The 18,976-nt window shown below is 36.6% G+C and overlaps 1 protein-coding gene across 1 annotated transcript in view; it reads right to left on the minus strand.

The window, feature by feature from the left end:
- Positions 1-18,976, minus strand: part of GPR158 (G protein-coupled receptor 158) — a 357,118-nt gene that overhangs the window by 30,527 nt on the left and 307,615 nt on the right. Inside the window, exon 6 of the mRNA XM_046678182.1 lies at positions 16,886-16,995. Coding sequence (XP_046534138.1) covers positions 16,886-16,995 — 110 coding nt within the window. The remainder of the gene's footprint in view (positions 1-16,885; positions 16,996-18,976) is intronic.

Here is an 18,976-nt window from a genome sequence, read left to right on the forward strand (position 1 = left end):
CACCTAATGGCTCAAAGCAGAAACCTAAGAATTAACTTTGATTTTTCTCAGTCATCCACATTCCAGTCATGAAATGATTGACCAAAAATTTAATTTCTACTTCTTTACTATCTTTCAAATCCTTCTATTTTTCTCCATCTCCATTGCCATAATATAGCTCATGGCCATCCACCTGTTCCTATAGTAGCTTCCTAACTAGTCTCGTTATTGGTCTTGCCCACCCTCAATTCACATTGAAGCCACAATGATCTTTCTAAATTGCACTTCTGATCATGTGGCTCCCCTGTTCATAGTCCTTCAGTGGCTCTCCACTCAAATCCTAGTTCCTTAGTATGCCAAAAAGCCTTTAAAAATTGGTTCCTCCTTGCCTCTTCCATCTGAACCTCTGTCCTCAGCTTTCCTTGCTGTCCCTCCCCCATAAACACAAACATCTAATTTAGCTAATTCCTACTTATTCCTTCATGGCTCACTGTAGATGGTGCTTTAGCTTTCAAAAAATAAGATAACTCAGTTTTTCAAGAGCTCTTGATACATATTACCAAATATTTCTAGTGGATTGTACCAATTTCTGCTCTCTCTAGCAGAGTACGAGAGTGTTTTACCCTACTGGATACTTAATATGGTTGACAACTATAATTTAAAAAAAAGCTTTTCCTACTCAAATTCATGAAAAGTTGGACCACAGTGTTTCATTTTACTCTGCTTTAATTACTAGTCTCATTGAACATTAAAAAAAATTTTTTTTCTAATTGTCTTTCTTCTCCTTTGAATTGTCTGCTCGCAGCTCTAGACTTCGTATTTCTATTAACTCTACGACTGCACTTTCTCATACAACAGCCACTAAATACAATGGACATTGAGTGCCTGTCTGAATTGGGATGTGTTATAAGTGCCAAACACACAGTGGATTTGGAAGACTTAGTCCAAACCAAGAATAGAAAATATCTTATTAAAAATTTTGTATATTAATTACGTTAGAATGGCAATATTTCAAATATGTTGGGTTAAATAAAATGCATCATTACATTTAACTTCACTTGCTTCTTATGATTTTAATATGGCTACTGGAAAATCCAAAATTACACATGGGCTCACATTTGTGGCTCAGTTATACTTCTATCGAACAGCACTGGTCTATAAAATACACCTATTATATTTTCCCAGTTTGTGGTTTGCCTTTTAATTTATGGTTGTTTTTTTTTTTTGCTATGCAGAAGTTTAAAATATTTATGTAATCCAATTGACATTTTTCTCTTTTGATCTCTTCCATTTCCCAATCTGAAATAAATTAAATATTAATCTATAATTTCTCAGTTTCATTCAAATTTTTTGCATTTAGTTTTATAATTTATTGAAATTCTTATAAGTTGAGATGAGATTCTAAGGTAATTTTTTCTAAATATGTAGCTAACTTCCAAACCCTTCTTTGTTGGGTCGGCCATTGCTCCCTTCACACCATAGTTTTGGAAAGCTTTTTTTTTTTTTTTTACCATATAGTTAGATTGTCTGATATAAAAACCTGCTTGGGGCTCTCTACTTTGTCCTCTTGACCTACTGATTTACCCTTTGAATATTGCTTTTTGATAATATATTGCAATATCTATAATCTTACCTTCTTGCCTTAGTTTTATGTGAATATTCTTAGCTCTTCTTTATTTTTAAAGATGACTGTTAGAATTATTTTGCTAAATTCTCTCATTTGGTTTATCCATTCAACAAAGATTTACTCAGCACTTTAATGTGCATGAGGCACCATGCTGTGCTAAGTGCTCAGGATACAGATGAGCCCTGTCTCACAAGCTTGTATTCTTGCAGGCTGAATCTTAGCACCTCAAATCTTCCCATTCAGTGATTCAATGTGTGTCTCCATTTATTTAAATTTTCTTCCAAATCTCTCTAAAGAGATTTCATCTTGTTAACACATATCATCTCTTAGGATTATTCCTAGATAGCTCAGGTTTACATTTAAGGTTGTGAATAGGATATTTCCTTCATTATCTTCTTCAATTTGAAGGTAAATAAAAAGCTGTCGATTTTCATACAGATCTATACACCTTGCTTAAATTTTCTTAATTGAACTTTCATGATAATTTAAATATTTTTCAGAGATATAATTAACATACCAAAAAGTTCATCATCTTATCGTGAATGTATAAAATTCAGTGGTTTTAGTATACTCACAAAGTTGTGCAATCATACCCCTATGTAACTCCAGAACATTTTCATCACCCCGCAAAAACACCTCATACATATTAGCAGTCACTCCCCATTCCTCTTTTCCCCCTGACCCTAGTAACAACAAATCTACGTTACGTCTCTATAAATTCGTCTATTCCGGATATTTCACATAAATTGAATCATAGACTATGTAGCCTTTTATGTCCGGCTTCTTTCCCTTAATGTGATGTTTTTGAGGATCATACATGTTGTAGCATGAATCAGTACTTCATTCCTTTTTCTGCCGAATAATATTCCATTGTATGGATATACCACATATTGTTTATCCATTCATCAGTTGATTAGCATTTGGTTGTTTCCATTCTTTTACTTTTATGAATAACGTTGGTAATAAAATTTGTGTACAAATTTCTTGCATGGACATATATTTTCAATTCTCATGGGTATACACCTAGGAGTGAAATTGTTGGGTGATATGGTAACTTTACATTTAACATTTTGAGGAACTGGCAAACTGTTTCAGAAAATGGCTGCACTATTTTACAATCCCACCAGCAAGGTATGAGATTTCCCAATTTCTCCACATCCTCACCAACACTGTTATTCTACGTCTTTTTAACTATTGCCATCCTTGTGAGTTTGAAATAGTATCTCACTGTGGTTTGATTTACATATCTCTAATGACTAATGAAAAGTTAAGCATATTTTCATGTACATATAGGCCATTTACGTATCTTCTTTGGAAACTGTCTATTCAATTCACTTCCCATTTTTAAAATTGGATTGTCCTTTAGTTGTTAAGTTGTAACAATTCTTTATATATTCTGCAGATGAGACCCTTATCAGATATATAATTTGCAAATGCTTTCTCCCATTCTGTTTTCTTTTCATTTTCTTAGTAGTATCATTTGATGCACAAAAGTTTTTCTTTTTTTTTTTAAGATTTTATTTTTTTCCTTTTTCTTCCCAAAGCCCCCCGGTACATAGTTGTATATTCTTCGTTGTGGGTCCTTCTAGTTGTGGCATGTGGGATGCTGCCTCAGTGTGGCCCAATGAGCAGTGCCATGTCCGCGCCCAGGATCTGAACCAACGCAACACTGGGCCACCTGCAGCAGAGCGTGCGAACTTAACCACTCGGCCACGGGGCCAGCCCTAAAAGTTTTTCGTTTTTATGAAGTCCAATTTATCTACTTTTTCTTTTCTTGCTTGTGATTTTGCTATGTCTCCAAGATTACGAATATTTATACCTATGTTTCCTTCAAAGAGTTTCATAGTTTTAGCTCTTACATTTAAGTCTTTGATCTCTTTGGAATTAATTTTTGTACATGGTGTAAGGTAGAGATACAACTTCACTCTTTTGCCTGGGGATATGTGGCATTGATCTATATGTCTCTTCCAATGCCACTATCACACTGTCTTGATTGCTATAGCTTTGGACTATGCTTTAAAATCAGGAAGTGTGAGTCCTCCAACTTTGTTCTTCTTTTTTAAGCTTATTTTGGCTATTCTGGGTACTTTATATTTCCATATGAATTTTAGGGTCAGCTTGTCAATTTTTGCAAAAGAGTCACTTGGGATTTTAATAGGGATTGATTGAATCAATTTGCAGAGTTCTGCAATCTTAACAACCTAAGTTTTCCAAACCGTAAACACGGATGTCTTTCCATTTATTTAGGTCTTCTTTGATTTCATTGAACAATGTTTGCTAGTCTTTAGAGTACCTGTCTAGCAGTTCTGTTGTTAAACTTATTCCAATATATTTTATATTATATATTATTATATACTATAAATGCTACTGTAAATGGAATTTTCATCTTAATTCCAGCTTCGGTCTGTTTGTTGCTAGTGTGTAGAAATACAACTATTTTTGCATGTTGATCTTGTATCCTGTAGCACTAAGTATGTTTATTAGTTCTAGTAGTCTTCTGGTGGCTTCCTTAAGATTTTCTCTACAGAAGATCACGCCACCTGCAAGTAGTTTACTTCTTCCTTCTATCTGAATACCTTTTATTTCTTTTGGGGATTAATTGCTCAGGCGAGAACTTTTAGAACAATGTTGAATAGAAGTAGTGAGAGCTGACATTCTTGTCTTAATCTCGTCTTAGGAGGAAAGCCTTCAGTCTTTCCTTATTAAGCAAGATGTCAATTGTGGGTATTTCAGAGATGATCTTTATCAGAGTGAGAAGTTCCCTTCCATTCCTAGTTTGTTGAGTGTATTTATCATGAGAATATGTTAGATTTTTGTCAAATGCTTTTTTGATATGCTCATGTGGTTTTTCGCCTTTATTATATTAATATATTCGGTTACACTGATAGATTTTGTATGTTGAACCACTTGCATTCCTCAGTTAAATATGAGCTGGTCATGACAAATAATCCTTTTTAGAGATTGCTGGATTCCATTTGCTAGTATTTTGTTGTGGTTGTGAGTCTATATTCATAAGAGTCATTGGTCTGTAGTTTTGTTTTCCTGTGATGTATTTGTCTGGTTTTGGTATCAGGGTAATACTAGCCTCTGAGAATGAGTAGAGAAGTGGTGCCTCATCTTCTATTTTTCAGGATGTTTTCTGAAGAATTGGTGTTAATTCTTCTTTAAAACTTTAGTATAATTCATCAGAGAAACTATCTAGTACTGGGCTTTTTTGTGTGTATCTAGGAAGGGTTTTTTTTTTTAAATTTTATTTTTTTCCTTTTTCTCCCCAAAGCCCCCTGGTACATAGTTGTATATTCTTCGTTGTGGGTCCTTCTAGTTGTGGCATGTGGGACACCACCTCAGCATGGCTTGATGAGTGGTACCATGTCTGCACCCAGGATTCGAACCGATGAAACACTGGGCCGCCTGCAGCAGAGCGCACGAACTTAACTACTTGGCCACGGGGCCGGCCCCTCTAGGAAGGGTTTTGGTTACTAATTTAAGGTCTACTTGCTTCATATCTTTTCAGATTTTCCATTTCTTCTTGAGTCAGTTTTGGTATTTTGTGTCTATCCAGGAATTTCAAGAATAGCTGTACTCTTGTATTAAATTCCTTTTAAGCTCAACTCTGATCTTTTGGACTGGACACGTGAATTTTGTGTCAGGCTTTAGGTGAGTATTAGAGCAACCAGAGGCCAAGTGAGTCAATGGCACATTACAAGGAACACAGGTAATATTATCTAACACCACAAACTCATTAACAGTCATTTTTAAAGGAAAGTAGTCTAAATACACAAATTAAAAGGCAGAGATTGTCAGATTAGATTTAAAAAAGCAAGGCCTGACTATATGCTTTCTATAAGAAATGCACTTTAAATATAAGACAAAAATAGGTTAAAAATAAAATGATGGAAAAAAGATATACCATGCTAACACTAATCAAAAGAGATCTGGAGTGACTTTCTTAATATTAGACAAAGTAGATTTCAGAGCAAAGAATCTTACCAGGGATAATGAAGATCATTTCACAATGATAAATGAGTCAATCTATGAAGTAGTCACAACAACTCTAAATGTTTCTGCTTCTAAGACCAGAACTTCAAACCACATAAAGCAAAAACTGAAAGAACTGGAGGAGAAATAGGCAAATAAGAAATTTCGAACCGCCCTACCGCCCTCTCAATATTAATAGAACAAGTAGAGAGAAGATTAGTAAGGATATGAAAGACCTGAACAACATTATTGAACAAACCCCAAACAGCAGAAGTCACATTCTTCCATGTGCCATGGAACATTTATCAAGATAGATCATATTCTGGACCATAAAACAAGTCTCAATAAATTTAGGAGGACTCAAATCATACAAAGTATGTGCTCTGACCACATGGAATTAAACTAAAAATCAAAACCAGAAAGATTAATGGAAAATCTCTCAAATATTTGGAAACTAAGTAACTCTTCTAAATAACCTGTGTGTCAAGAATAAATCAAATTAGAAATTATTTTGTAATAAATGTAAATGAAAACACAACTCAGGTATTTTGGACTGGATACATGCAAATGCTGGCTGGGGGGTAGCAGAGTAACCAGAGGCCAGGTGAGCTGACGGTGCATTAGAAAGGACATAGGTATATTCAGACAGTGACACAAGCTGAGCCCCTGCCACTGGGCCCAGACAGTAGCAGGCAGGTGACGGCAGCAAACAGCTTGCAGAAACAGACTCTCAGCTTGGGCTGTAAGGAAACCTCACTGCCCTTCTTTTTGCTGCATGAATGAATTAATCCATTTCCCACTCATCCTCTTACATCTACTTCACATAAGGAAAAGAAATATTTCCACTTGAGAGCATACAAGATTTGTTAGTTGCTAACAAAGAACATTAGGATAAAGTATCTATTAGCTATAGTCTGAGAAGTACTAAATGTGAATCACTAGATGGGTTCTTATTTGTAATTTGAAAGTTGATTAAAACACACAGACAGTAGAAACCATAACAATCCAGGCATAAAAACATCCCGTGTTTCAAATGTGGCACACAGCCCCTAGACCATATGTTCTAACGCAAACTTCTTTCCAGAAATCTAGACATAAAATACTGATGCTGTAACTAGAAATTAGAGCATGTATGTGTACATATAAAAAACAAAATCAAAAAGAGAAGCTCAATATTGGAAAGCTTTGAATGCAGATGTTATAAATTAAATTGATTTCAAAGTTATATGTCATAAAACAAATTGAGAGGACATCTGAAGTCAGACAAAATAAGGAAAGCTTTAAGTCTCTTTGGTTTTCGGAATGAGATACATTCCTATTTTATTCATGTCTAATATTTATGTTCTGAAATATAAGAATAGCTTAAACATGAATTTTGCTTTTATTTCTAATTTTATCTCTAATTTCTAAGGTATTCATTGATGCTAAAAGTTTTATATGAATACAGACCTCTACTTAATAAAAGACATGTTTTATCAATATGCTTTTATTTCCCAAATCTGTTACTTCATATGAGTAGACTACACTGAACAGATTAATTTATAAATGGAGGTATTCAAGGCAGAACCCTTAATTAGCTTCTGAAAGTGACATGAATATACCAACATAATTAATAGTACTTAGGCCCATTTAGCAGGGGTCTTTCAGGAAGCTAGACAGGACAGCGTGATAAGAAATCATTAGAATGGCAGGGTGGGGAGGGATGGGCAGGGTAGGGAGAGACAGGCAGGGTGGAGGGTGATGGGCAGAGGGAATTGTCTCATCCTCTAGCTAGTCAGAGATTTTATGATAAAAGAGCAACTCCTTGGAGTTTAGGAGATTTTATTTTCTTGGTTTCTGGGAGAGCCATTCATAATGGCTAGCTATATGCAAAGTCCCAAAGGACTCAGGATCTGGGACAGATTACAAGTATGTCAAGAAAGGGAAGATGAGTGTAGGAAGGAGACATGAGAGGGCATGATTTGCTTATTTCTCAGGTTTTCAAGGGCCATCCTTCTCTTAGGTCCTTCCAAGCACATAGGTCATGAAAAAGACAAAAATGTAGGGTATGCAAAGCTAAGGTATATAACTACACAGTTTCTGAAAATTAATTAGAATCAAGATAGCAAAAAAACCCTACAAATAATTCTGTGCATTGGCATGAGTCTTTATGGTGCATTCCATCCCAATGCTTCCTGAGTTAATGAAATTATGAAGTAAATTTATATTGTTAAGAGTCAAATGGCTTTTGATCTTTCCTGTTTTCGTTAAATACAACTTATCTTTTTATTTTATTTATTTATTTATTTTTGAGGAATATTAGCCCTGAGGTAACATCTGCCACTAATCCTCTTCTTTTTGCTGAGGAAGATTGGCCCTGAGCTAACATTCATGCCCATCTTCCTCCACTTTATATGTGGGACACCTGCCACAGCATGGCTTGGTAAGCAGTGGGTAGGTCCACGCCTGGGATCCGAACCAGCGAACCCCGGGCTGTCGAAGTGGGGCGAGCAAACCTAACCATTGTGCCACCAGGCCAGCCCCTCATTAATCAATTTAAAATGGTAAAATATCTCCAGGGAAATTGCTTAAATCTTAATTTCACAAAGCCCAGGGTAGCACTTAGTGAGTTAAGAAACAGGAAAAGAGAAAGTCATTTACAAATCTTTTTTTTTTCAAATTTCTTAAAGGGCCAGTATTAGAAATAGTTCTGAAACATCAATATGAAACCTTATTCTCTAAGAATTCATCATAAGCCTGTCATTATTCTGTAGGGCATCCATTTATTCTCCAGTATATGCAAAGCATGGGTGTATGGGGTAAGGCTGGGATGTTCTCTAATTTACCTCTGGGGCTAAGTAACTTTCTTTAGCTTTGGAACTTACTTAGCTTCTTGTTGACAAAGATTCTCTCCTTGACCAAACTTTAGGCAGGTTCCTCTGAGCCCTCTCCTCACTGAGGCCCAAGCTTGGGACTTCTGTGTCTTTGCATTGCCCAATTTTAGCAAGAATCTTGCTAAGTCAGTTTAGTGACAATACCCCACTCTTGTTCTCTGAGATCACTCTGGCCTGCCTTCAGCAAAAATCCTGTCAAGTTGATTTAGCTAGAAATTCCCCTTTCCCTCTGATGTCTCCTCTTTGTAATTTTTCATCTGCTGACTCCCACCCTGCTCCTTAACTATAAATCCCCTCTTTTCCTTCTTTATTCAGAATTGAGCCCAATCTCTCTACTGCAAAACCCCATTGTAGTCGTCCCCCTGATGAAGTCAGCCTTATCATTCTTTAACAAGCATCAGCATACAAGTTAAGCTAAAGAGACAGTCTTCAGCTTGTTACAAGCTCCTAGCGTTTCTATAGAGTTGCACACTTGCTTTTCTTTCTTTTGCTCTTTTAAAAATTTAATATATCTTACCGTATTTTATGTAGCCTTCTAGGAATACATAAAATAAATAAATACAAATAACTTCCAGTCACTTTTCAAAATTTACTAGGAAACTAACTAAAAAATATATGTACAAACCTTCCCACAAACTGTAAATATTTCGTGCTAATGAGCACAGCAGAGAAAACTGCTACGTACTGTGTTGTATCCAGAGCAAGGAGTACTGAATAATGCATGAAATGAAAATCCCTAGTCCAGAGCCAGAAGAAGGCTTTTTTGCAGCTTGCTTAAGTATTTGTTTTAAATATAGTGCCAAAAAAAGTCTTTTGTTTTTTTCTTGATTAGCCTTAAAAAAAGGAAAAGGCAATGTGTTTCCAGAAACCATATTATAAGGAATAGGAAAATGTTCTTCAGCATTGTTTCTTAATCTCTCTCCACCCCCTATCATTTAAAAACATTTCCTCATTTTACCTCCTGAATAATGCACTTGGCTTTTCAGAGCCTAGAGATATTGCCTTCCCAAGTTTCCTAAAACAAACAAACCTAGCTTAGCAAATATTCTGTGAACCCACACATCCATGGAGGTGCTAGATATTCTTTTAGATCCATCTTACATAATTCATTTACTAAATCAAACATATTGATAGTTACCGAAGGAAACTCCTTTTTATAAATGAGCCCTCTTCATTTTTGCCTACTCCAGCTTTATTTTTCCTTATGATCCATATTGACTAGCTAAAACATGTACCATTCTTCCTTCTTTCTTTCTCCAAAGAGGAACAAACAGTTTCAGGTTCAAATAAATTGTATGAATGGTCTGCCAATGAGGTGGGAACACGGGACTGGTCTGCCCTGGGTGCAGGTAACAAAGGGGCTCATTTGTCTGCAGAGAATTTAAGGCAATGATAAAGACAACTAAAAGATGGTCTGGTGATGTCAGCAACATGGCGGAGTGAGCTGTTCCCTTTATTTCTCCCCCTTCAAACTACAACTAAATGGACATTCACTGTTCAGCGGAGGATACCCACACATCACATCAGGACCCCTGAGAGACCCATGCAGCTATACATCTGAAGGGCGATGGACTACCCTTAGGGAGGTGGTGGAGATAGGTGAACACTCTCTAGTCTCCTGGTAGCCCTGGACACACATGTGATTGCTTTCCTGGCTCGAGCACCCGTAGCACTGCTGTGGCCCTGAGAGTGGGAGTGCACCTTGGTGCAACTGTGGGAACAGGTAATGGCAGCCCTGAGCCTCCATGCTTTCTCATCTGATGGGAGAGCCCACAGTGCTGCCATGGTCCCAGGGAGTGGCCCAGGTTTGGACCCAGTGGGGAGGCTCCCCATCAAGCATAACGGATGGTGTGTACTTCAGATATAATGGAGAAATAAAAACTTTCCCAGATAAACAAAAGCTGAGGGAGTTCATTGCCATAAGACCCTCCCTACAAGATGTAATCAAGAAGGCCCCCATACCTGAGAAAAAGAGAAAGGGTTTACAAAAGATTGAGCAAGGAGGTAAATAGGCAGACAAAATCAGAAAATTGCAACCTGCTATCAAAACAGATTAGCAAACCCTAAATTATAACATAAAAGATAGAGGAAAAGAAAACATCAAGAATAAATATAATCACATCATTTTAACCACAAACTCACAACACAAAATGGAATAAATTGTGACAACAATAACCTAGAAGGGGAAGAGGAAATGGATGGAACCTGCTTAGACTCAGGAAATAAGAGGCTATCAGAAAATGGACTATCTCATCTATGAGATCTTTTATACATACCTCCCAGTAACCACTAAACAAATAATGAGAACAGAGAGACAAATTATAAATAAAGAGAAAACTGAGAAAACCATCATAAAGAACAACCAAACTGAATTGGCAGTCTGAAATACATGGGATGAGAAATAAGGGAAATACAGGACAATCAGAAAACAAGTGATAAAATGGGAGCATTAAGCATTCATACATCAATAATCACTCAATGTAAATGGATGAATTCTTCAATCAGAAGACACGGAGTGGCTGGATTGATTAAAACAAAATGACCCAACAATATGCTGCCTCCAGGAAACACATCTCAGCTCTAAGACAAACACACCCTCAGAGTGAAGGGATGGAAGACGATACTCCAAGCTAATGGCAAACTAAAGAAAGCAGGTGTTGCCATACTTACATAAGATAAAGTAGACCCTAACCACTTGGCCACAGGGCTGGCCCTAGAATACACATTCTTCTCAAGTGCACATGGAACATTCTCAAAGACAGACCTTTTGTTGGGAAACAAGGCAAGCCTCAATAAATTCAAGAAGATTGAAATCATATCAAGCATCTTTCCCGATTATAATGCTATGGAACTAGAAAGCAACTACAAGAAAAAAGCTGGGAAAGTGACAAATATGTGAAGAGTAAGCTACTGAACAACTCATGGATCATTGAAGAAATTAAAGGAGAAATCAAAAAATATCTGGAGACAAACAAAAATGAAAATATACCATACCAACAAAGATAGGATGCAGCAAAGAGGTTCTAAGGGAAATACATGGCAATACAGGCCCACCTCAACAAAGAAGAAAAATCTCAAATAGGCAATCTTAAACTACATCTAACAGAATTAGAAAAAGAAGAACAAAGGCCAAAGTCAGCAGAAGGAGGGAAATAATAAAAATTAGAGTAGAAATAAATGAAATTGAAACCAAAAGTCCGCAAAAATGATCAACAAAACTAAGAGCTGGTTCTTTGAGAAGATAAACAAAATTGACAAACCCTTAGTCAGACTCACTAAGAAAAAGAAAGAAGGCTCAAATAAATAAAATCAGAAATGAAAGAGAAATTATAATGGATACCACAGAAATACAAAGGATTATAAGAGAATACCATGAAAAACTATACGCCAACAAATTGGACTATCAAGAAGACATGGATAAATTCTTAGTTTCATACAACCTCCAAAAACTTAATCAAGAAAAAATAGGGAATCTGAATAGACCAATCACAAGTAAAGAGATCGAAACAGTAACCAAAAACCTCCCGAAACATAAAAGTCCAGGACCAAATGGCTTCTCTGGAAAATTCTACCAAACATTCAAAGAAGATTTTATACCTATCCTTCCCAAGCTATTCCAAAAAATTGAAGAAGATGGAACACTTCCTAACACATTTTACTAGGCCACCATCATCCTGACCCCCAAACCAGAGAAGGACAACACAAAGAAGGAAAATTACAGACCAATATCACTGACGAGTATAGATGCAAAATTCCTCAATGATATACTGGCAAACTGAACACAGCAATACATTAAATGGATCATGCACCATGATCAAGTGGGATTTATATCAGGGACACAGGGATGGTTCAACATCAGCATCAGTCAATGAGATACATGAAATTAACAAAATGAGGGACAAAAACCAGATGATCATCTCAATAGATGCAGAGTAAGCATTTTACAAGATCCAACATCCGTTTATGATAAAACCTCTGAATAAAATGGATATAAAGGGAAAGTATCTCAACATAATAAAGGCCACATATGGCAAACCCACAGCCAACATCATACTCAATGGGGAAGAACTGAAAGCCATTCCTCTGAGAACAGGAACAAGACAAGGGTGCCCACTCTTGCCATTCTTATTCAACATAGTACTGGAGGTTTTGGTCAGAGCAATAAGGCAAGGAAATGAAATAAAAGGTATCCAAACTGGCAAGGAAGAAGTGAAACTCTCACTGTTTGCAGACAACATGATTTTATATATAGAAAACCCTAAAGAATCCATCAGAAAACTATTAGAAATAATCAATAATTACAGCTAAATTGCAGGGTACAAAATCAACGTACAAAAATCAGTTGCATTTCTATACTGTAATAATGAACTAATAGAAAGAGAACTCAAGAATACAACCCCATTTGCAATAACAACAAAAAGAATAAAATATTTAGGAATAAATTTAACCAAGGAGGTGAAAGACCTACACAATGAAAACTATAGGACATTATTGAAAGAAATTGATGATGACATAAGGAAATGGAAAGATATTTCATGCACATGGATTGGAAGAATAAACATAGTTAAAATGTCCATAGTACCTAAAGCTGTCTACAGATTCAATGCAATCCCAATTAGAATCCCAATGACATTCTTCATGGAAATAGAACAAAGAATCCTAAAATTCATTTGAGGCAACAAAAGATCCCAAAGAGCTAAAACAATAATGAGAAAAAAGAACAAAGCTGGAGGCATCACAGTCCCTGGCTTCAAAATATACATACAAAACTATGGTATTCAAAACTATGGTACAAAAACAGACACACAGATCAATGGAAGAGAATTGAAAGCCCAGAAATAAAACCACACATCTATGCACAGCTAACCTTCAACAAAGGAGCTAAGAACATACAATGGAGAAAGGAAAGTCTCTTCAATAAATGATGTTGGGAAAACTGGACAACCACATGCAAAAGAATGAAAGTAGACCATTATCTTTTGCCACACACAAAAATTAACTCAAAGTGGATTAAGACTTGAAGGCAAGATGTGAAACCATAAAACTCCTAGGAGAAAATATAGGCAGTACACTGTTTGACATTGGTCTTAGAAGGATCTTTTCAAATACCATGCCTACTCAGGCAAGGGAAATAAAAGAAAAAACAAACAAATGGGACTTCATCAGACTAAAGAGCTTCTGCAAGGCAAAAGAAACCAGGAACGAAATGAAAAGACAACCCACCAACTGGGAGAAAATATCTGCAAATCATATATCTGACAAGGGGTTAATCTCCAAAATATATAAAGAACTCATGTAACTCAACAACAAAAAAACAAACAACATGATCAAAAAATGGGCAGAGGACATGAACAGACATTTTTCCAAAGAAGATATACAGATGGCCAACAGTCACATGAAAAGATGTTCAACATCACTACTCTTCAGGGAACTGCAAGTCAAAACTACAATGAGATATCACCTTACACCTCTTAGAACGCCTATAATTACCAAGACAAAAAACAGCAAATGTTGGAGAGGATGTAGAAAAAAAGAAACCCTCATACACTGCTGGTCAGAAAGCAAACTTGTGCAGCCACTATGGAAAACAGCATGGAGATTTCTCAAAAAATTAAAAATAGAAATACCTTAGGACCCAGCTATTCCACTACTGGGTATTTATCCAAAGAACGTGAAATTAACAATTCTTTGGATTTGTTAGGAGTTATGTCTTTCCTCTCTATCATGTTACTACAAAATCTTAGAAGTCTTTTCTTCAGGGCCACATGTTGCTCGACTCAGAGATACCAACTAAAGACACTTCTTGCAGCTCCATTCACTATAAATATCCACCCATCCACTAATTTAACAAATATCTGAATATATAATATAGGCAAGATGCAGCACTAAGAATGGGGAATACAAAGCTGGTTCAACCAGCTACTTCCATCAGGTTGCTCATATTCCTCTGGGATGCTGATAGTTCAGTTTATAGACATAACCAATATTGGAATCAGTTAAATGTAAGCAACAGGGAAAAAAAAACCCAGAGTAACATAGAGCCATATGGTTCAGACAGGATAAGAATAATTCAGCTCATTAAATTAGAACTAGTTTCCACTCGATTTAAGCTTTCAGTGGGGTAATTCTTCACTGCAATGACTTCTAGAAACACAGAGAGAAAACAGTTTTAACTTCAGTCTTTAAAACAAACAAAAGAATGATGAAGTATCTGGTTCCCCAAATTTCAGTCATTTGCATACTACCCTCAAGATCTCTGCTATCTGTGCACCACCTAATATTTTCTTTAAATCAGTTTGTATTTATTGCCTCAAAATATTTTAAAGGAAACTTTATATTGCTACTTTCAATGAAAAACTGATAGACAACCCATCAATAGAAACTAACTATGAAAATAAATATAGTGAAACAAAGTTAAGAAATTTTATCTAGACAGCACTGCAATGGAAAACTCTGAGCCTGAAGCTTAATCTGCATTTTGATACAAAGGAAGGTTAGCAACTGTTTGGCAGGTGTTAAAAGACCTATGAGTTCCCAACTAATTTTTCTCCTGGAAATGATCAGAAAGATTGAAAGAGAACCCGAATGGAAGTAATATTCTCACTATATGATCCAAGGTTATTTAAAACTGTTTGCATCCCATCAAACAGCCTCATGCAGATCATGGTGTTATGTTGTTCAAGACACTTGAGGACACACAGTGAGTCAGGGGAATATGAATGAATCATGTGTGGAGAGAACTGTGGGAAGCAGCTTTCAAGTTGGATCTCACATTTTTATTCATTCACTCATCGACTAGTATGTATTAAATACCTCCCATGTGTCAGTCATTGTGCTAAGAGCTGGGGATTCAGTGGGAAGACCCTCACTCCAAGGAGAAGGGAAATTAGGTGAAAATGAAGAGGACAATCAAATAAGCAAACTGTGTCACACAATAGAGGCCTCAATAGCTGCTGAGTGCTAGACCCCTAGGGAGAGAGGTCATTTTCAAGTCTCAAAAGGGCACCCATTCTTTAAGGATTTTTAGAAGGCTTATTGTAGGCTGCCAATGATTTCTCATTTTCTTTGGTGAACACCAGTTGAAAAACAGCTATCATATAAAGAATAGAAACTGGAAGGTACTTGAAGGATCGACACAAAGAGCAAAGCGTGCTATGATATGGAAACAATAAAGTGAGCGTCAGAAAGAACATTAGAGATTGGTCTAATCCTTTCTTTTTGTTGGAAGTAGAGGCATATGAGTTTTTGGAGGCTAAACTGACATTTAAACTGGGTGTCCTGAAATTGAGTCCAATGTTCTTGGTACTACATGACATGTAAAAAATAAGAAAGGAATCCTGGGAGTTAAGGATATTTACATTTGTTCCAAAAAGATAATCTGCAGCATTTCCAGTAAATAAGTACCAGCCAAAAAAGGGGAAAAGAAACGTAGATTCTTATGTAGTTGATAGTAAAATTATCACATTTTATAAAAGGTTGAAATAGGGGACATTTAAAGAGAAATATACATATTATGGCATCTAAGATAAAGTATTGTATGAGCCATGTTAAAATATTTTTATTGAGAAATATGGCCAAATTAGCATGAAAATATGAACGGCTTACTGTGATTGTCAAACAGCTTTAAAGCTCATCAGAGTAAAGGGTTTCCGCTATAGAGCTACAGTTTTATCCTGCGGGAGAAATTTATATTTTCTCTCCTATGCTCTTTGGCACCACTACATTGAGAAAACTAGGAAAGAGGAGGCAAGGAAAAAACATGGAACCATTTCTAGCCATTCCTAGCCTTTGTGGATAGGCAATTTATTTCATTGCCTCTTTCTTCCTAATGTTTGACATACACATCTTTTTAAAGTAGGTGGTTTTGGAACAAAGTATAAGGGAATTCACAATATTCTCCACTTTGCAAGGTTGATAATCACTAGAGCACACTGGTTAAGGAGGAAAGCCAGGAACACTATCTTTTTGAGCTTCACCCATAGAACAGCAGCAGGATTACCCTGGGGCATGGAATTTAGGAATGAAGGACAGTAGGTTTTGCCAAATAAGCACACTGCTGAATTCTACCGTATAGGATTCTTTGGTAGTTCTGGCTCTGAATTATTCTCTCAGCTATGTTTTCTTTGTATTCTTTCCTGTTCTTAGCTAATAACTACTGTTTCACATTCATTCTAAACTTATTTTTTATTGAGAATTAACCTGGGCTAATGGCACATTTTATTAGAGTGTGTTGTTGAAATTCAGTTGTATTAAAGATTTTCCTAGAGAATCATAAAGATATTGCCTTGAAAATGAAAAATATATATCATCTTGATATCTAAAGTCTTGAAATCAAACTGTTTAAGTGGCTGACCCAGCTTGCAATTACATGCTAAGCTGAACACTTTGATCCTCCCATGCGAATGAAGAGTAATAAAATACAATATACCTGTGAAGCTTGAGAGTGACAGTTCCATAAACAGTAGCAAAACCGAGAAGTCGAACCCATCTTAGGAGAATACAGCGAAACGTGCTTGGCTCAAAGTACAAAATAACAACCTGTGGGGTGAGAAGAGAAAGAAAGAGACCTTCAGGATCAACTGATGACCCACAGAATAAAATCAGCATTTCACAATCTGATGTTTAACACATAAGAATTTTGTGTGTGTGTGTGAGGAAGATTGGTCCTGACCTAACATCAGTTGCCAGTTTTCCTCTTTTTGCTTGAGGAAGATTGTTGCTGAGCTAACATCTGTGCCAATCTTCCTCTAATTTGTATGTGGGACACTGCCACAGCATGCACTTGATGAGCAGTGTGTAGGTCCTTACCCAGGATCCGAACCCGCGAAACACAGGTCACCAAAGTGGAACGTGTGAATTTAACCACTATGCCACCAGGCCCAACACATATGAATTTTGATTTAAGCACACATCCATTTGAATAAAACTTTAAAATATTATTTTGATCACTGACTGTCCAAATCAAAGAACTATAGAGTCTCCCCATTGCTTTCAAATCAAATCTAAATTCTTTACTTCTAACTTTTAGGACTTTCTATCAGTTGTCTCTCAGTCTTTGGTATGCTACTTCCCCAGATGGGCCAGCCAGGCTAGCTTCCGATGCCATTCTCCAACGGAGCCCTGCTTATTCCCACCTCCAGACGTCTAGTAATACTTTCCCCTGTCTGAAACAGCCCTGACAGGATTACTGTGCACGGTCCCCTCGGTCAATCTCCCATTCCATATTTATTCTTATTACTTACACTTTGTCTAGTACTTGGCCTAATTACCTCACTAACTCCTGGCTTCTCACTCCAGAGTTTTCATTCAACAAATATTAATGAAGCATCTACTATGAGCCAGGCACTATAGTAGATGCTGTGGATACAAAGTCCGAGAAGAAAAGAAGAGAGATATGTAAACAAGAAATTACATTAAAGTAGCTGAGGTGCTGAGATATACATTCAGTGGGACACAAAGGAACAAGTGTCCAATTCCAGGCAGATGGTCAAAAGGCACGTGCAAGGCCTTTTTGAATGCTGTGTGGTCAAGCCCTCATAGAATAGGCATTGGTTTGGCCCTGCCTTAGGAACCCTGTACAGCTGAAGGATTAACGCTGTTGAAGAACATAGACGTGCACTCTTCTGCTAGAGCAGCTGGCCTGATTCTGCAGAAAGCAGTCATCATAACAGAAAAATATACCCACTCCTGAAACCCTGAGTGTAAGTTTGATTTTTCAACCCAAAGATGTGAGTATTGGGAAACATAAAGCAGAGCTGGGGGACATGGTTCAGGTAGTGACATTTTCTTGCTGACGTCTTACAAATAGAGCCCCTCTCTTCAGCAGTACCAAGAATGACATTACTTATAACTCTGTGCTGGCATTTCTCAAATATTTCTACTATATAAAGATGTTAAACTAAGTATTGACAACACCATTACGGATTTAATTTTCAAGGTGTGGGAAAAAGACTCGACAAAAGTGCCAAGGAGAAATGAAAGAAGGGTAGAAATAGGTGTGGACAGGAGATGATGCTTTGCGTGCTCCTGAAGTCAAATAAAAATTTTCAAAAAATTTTCAACTTTGTTCTTTCACTGACATATAGTATGTGTCCTTAATTTTCTAATTCACTAGGTCTATATTGAAGATACAGAATTGATTCCTGAAAACTGTTTGGATTCATTCAAAAACTGATATACAAAATATTTCCTTTATTTACTATTTTCACAGATCAAGTTAAAATTCTATAAATGTATATTCTAGTTTTAGCTCATACTTCTCAGACATAGTTCCTTTGTACAGTAGTTCAGTAGTAATTACGAGGTCTGCAAAGTAAGCTTTATTGTTTACTAAGGAATCTGAGCTGAGGGAAGAGGGGAAAACTTAGGGAGAAAAACAAATAGAGAAAACTCGATAGAAGTCTAAGGGATGAGGGGAGCATATGTGTTCCTTCTCAGGGCAGAGAGAAGTGACAGATTAGAAACTAGAGAGATAGGGACTAAAAGTCTAGAATACACAAAATCTGAAATATTTCCATTA

This window comes from Equus quagga, chromosome 12 (genome assembly GCF_021613505.1).
Source record: "Equus quagga isolate Etosha38 chromosome 12, UCLA_HA_Equagga_1.0, whole genome shotgun sequence".
Taxonomy (NCBI): Eukaryota; Metazoa; Chordata; class Mammalia; order Perissodactyla; family Equidae; genus Equus; species Equus quagga.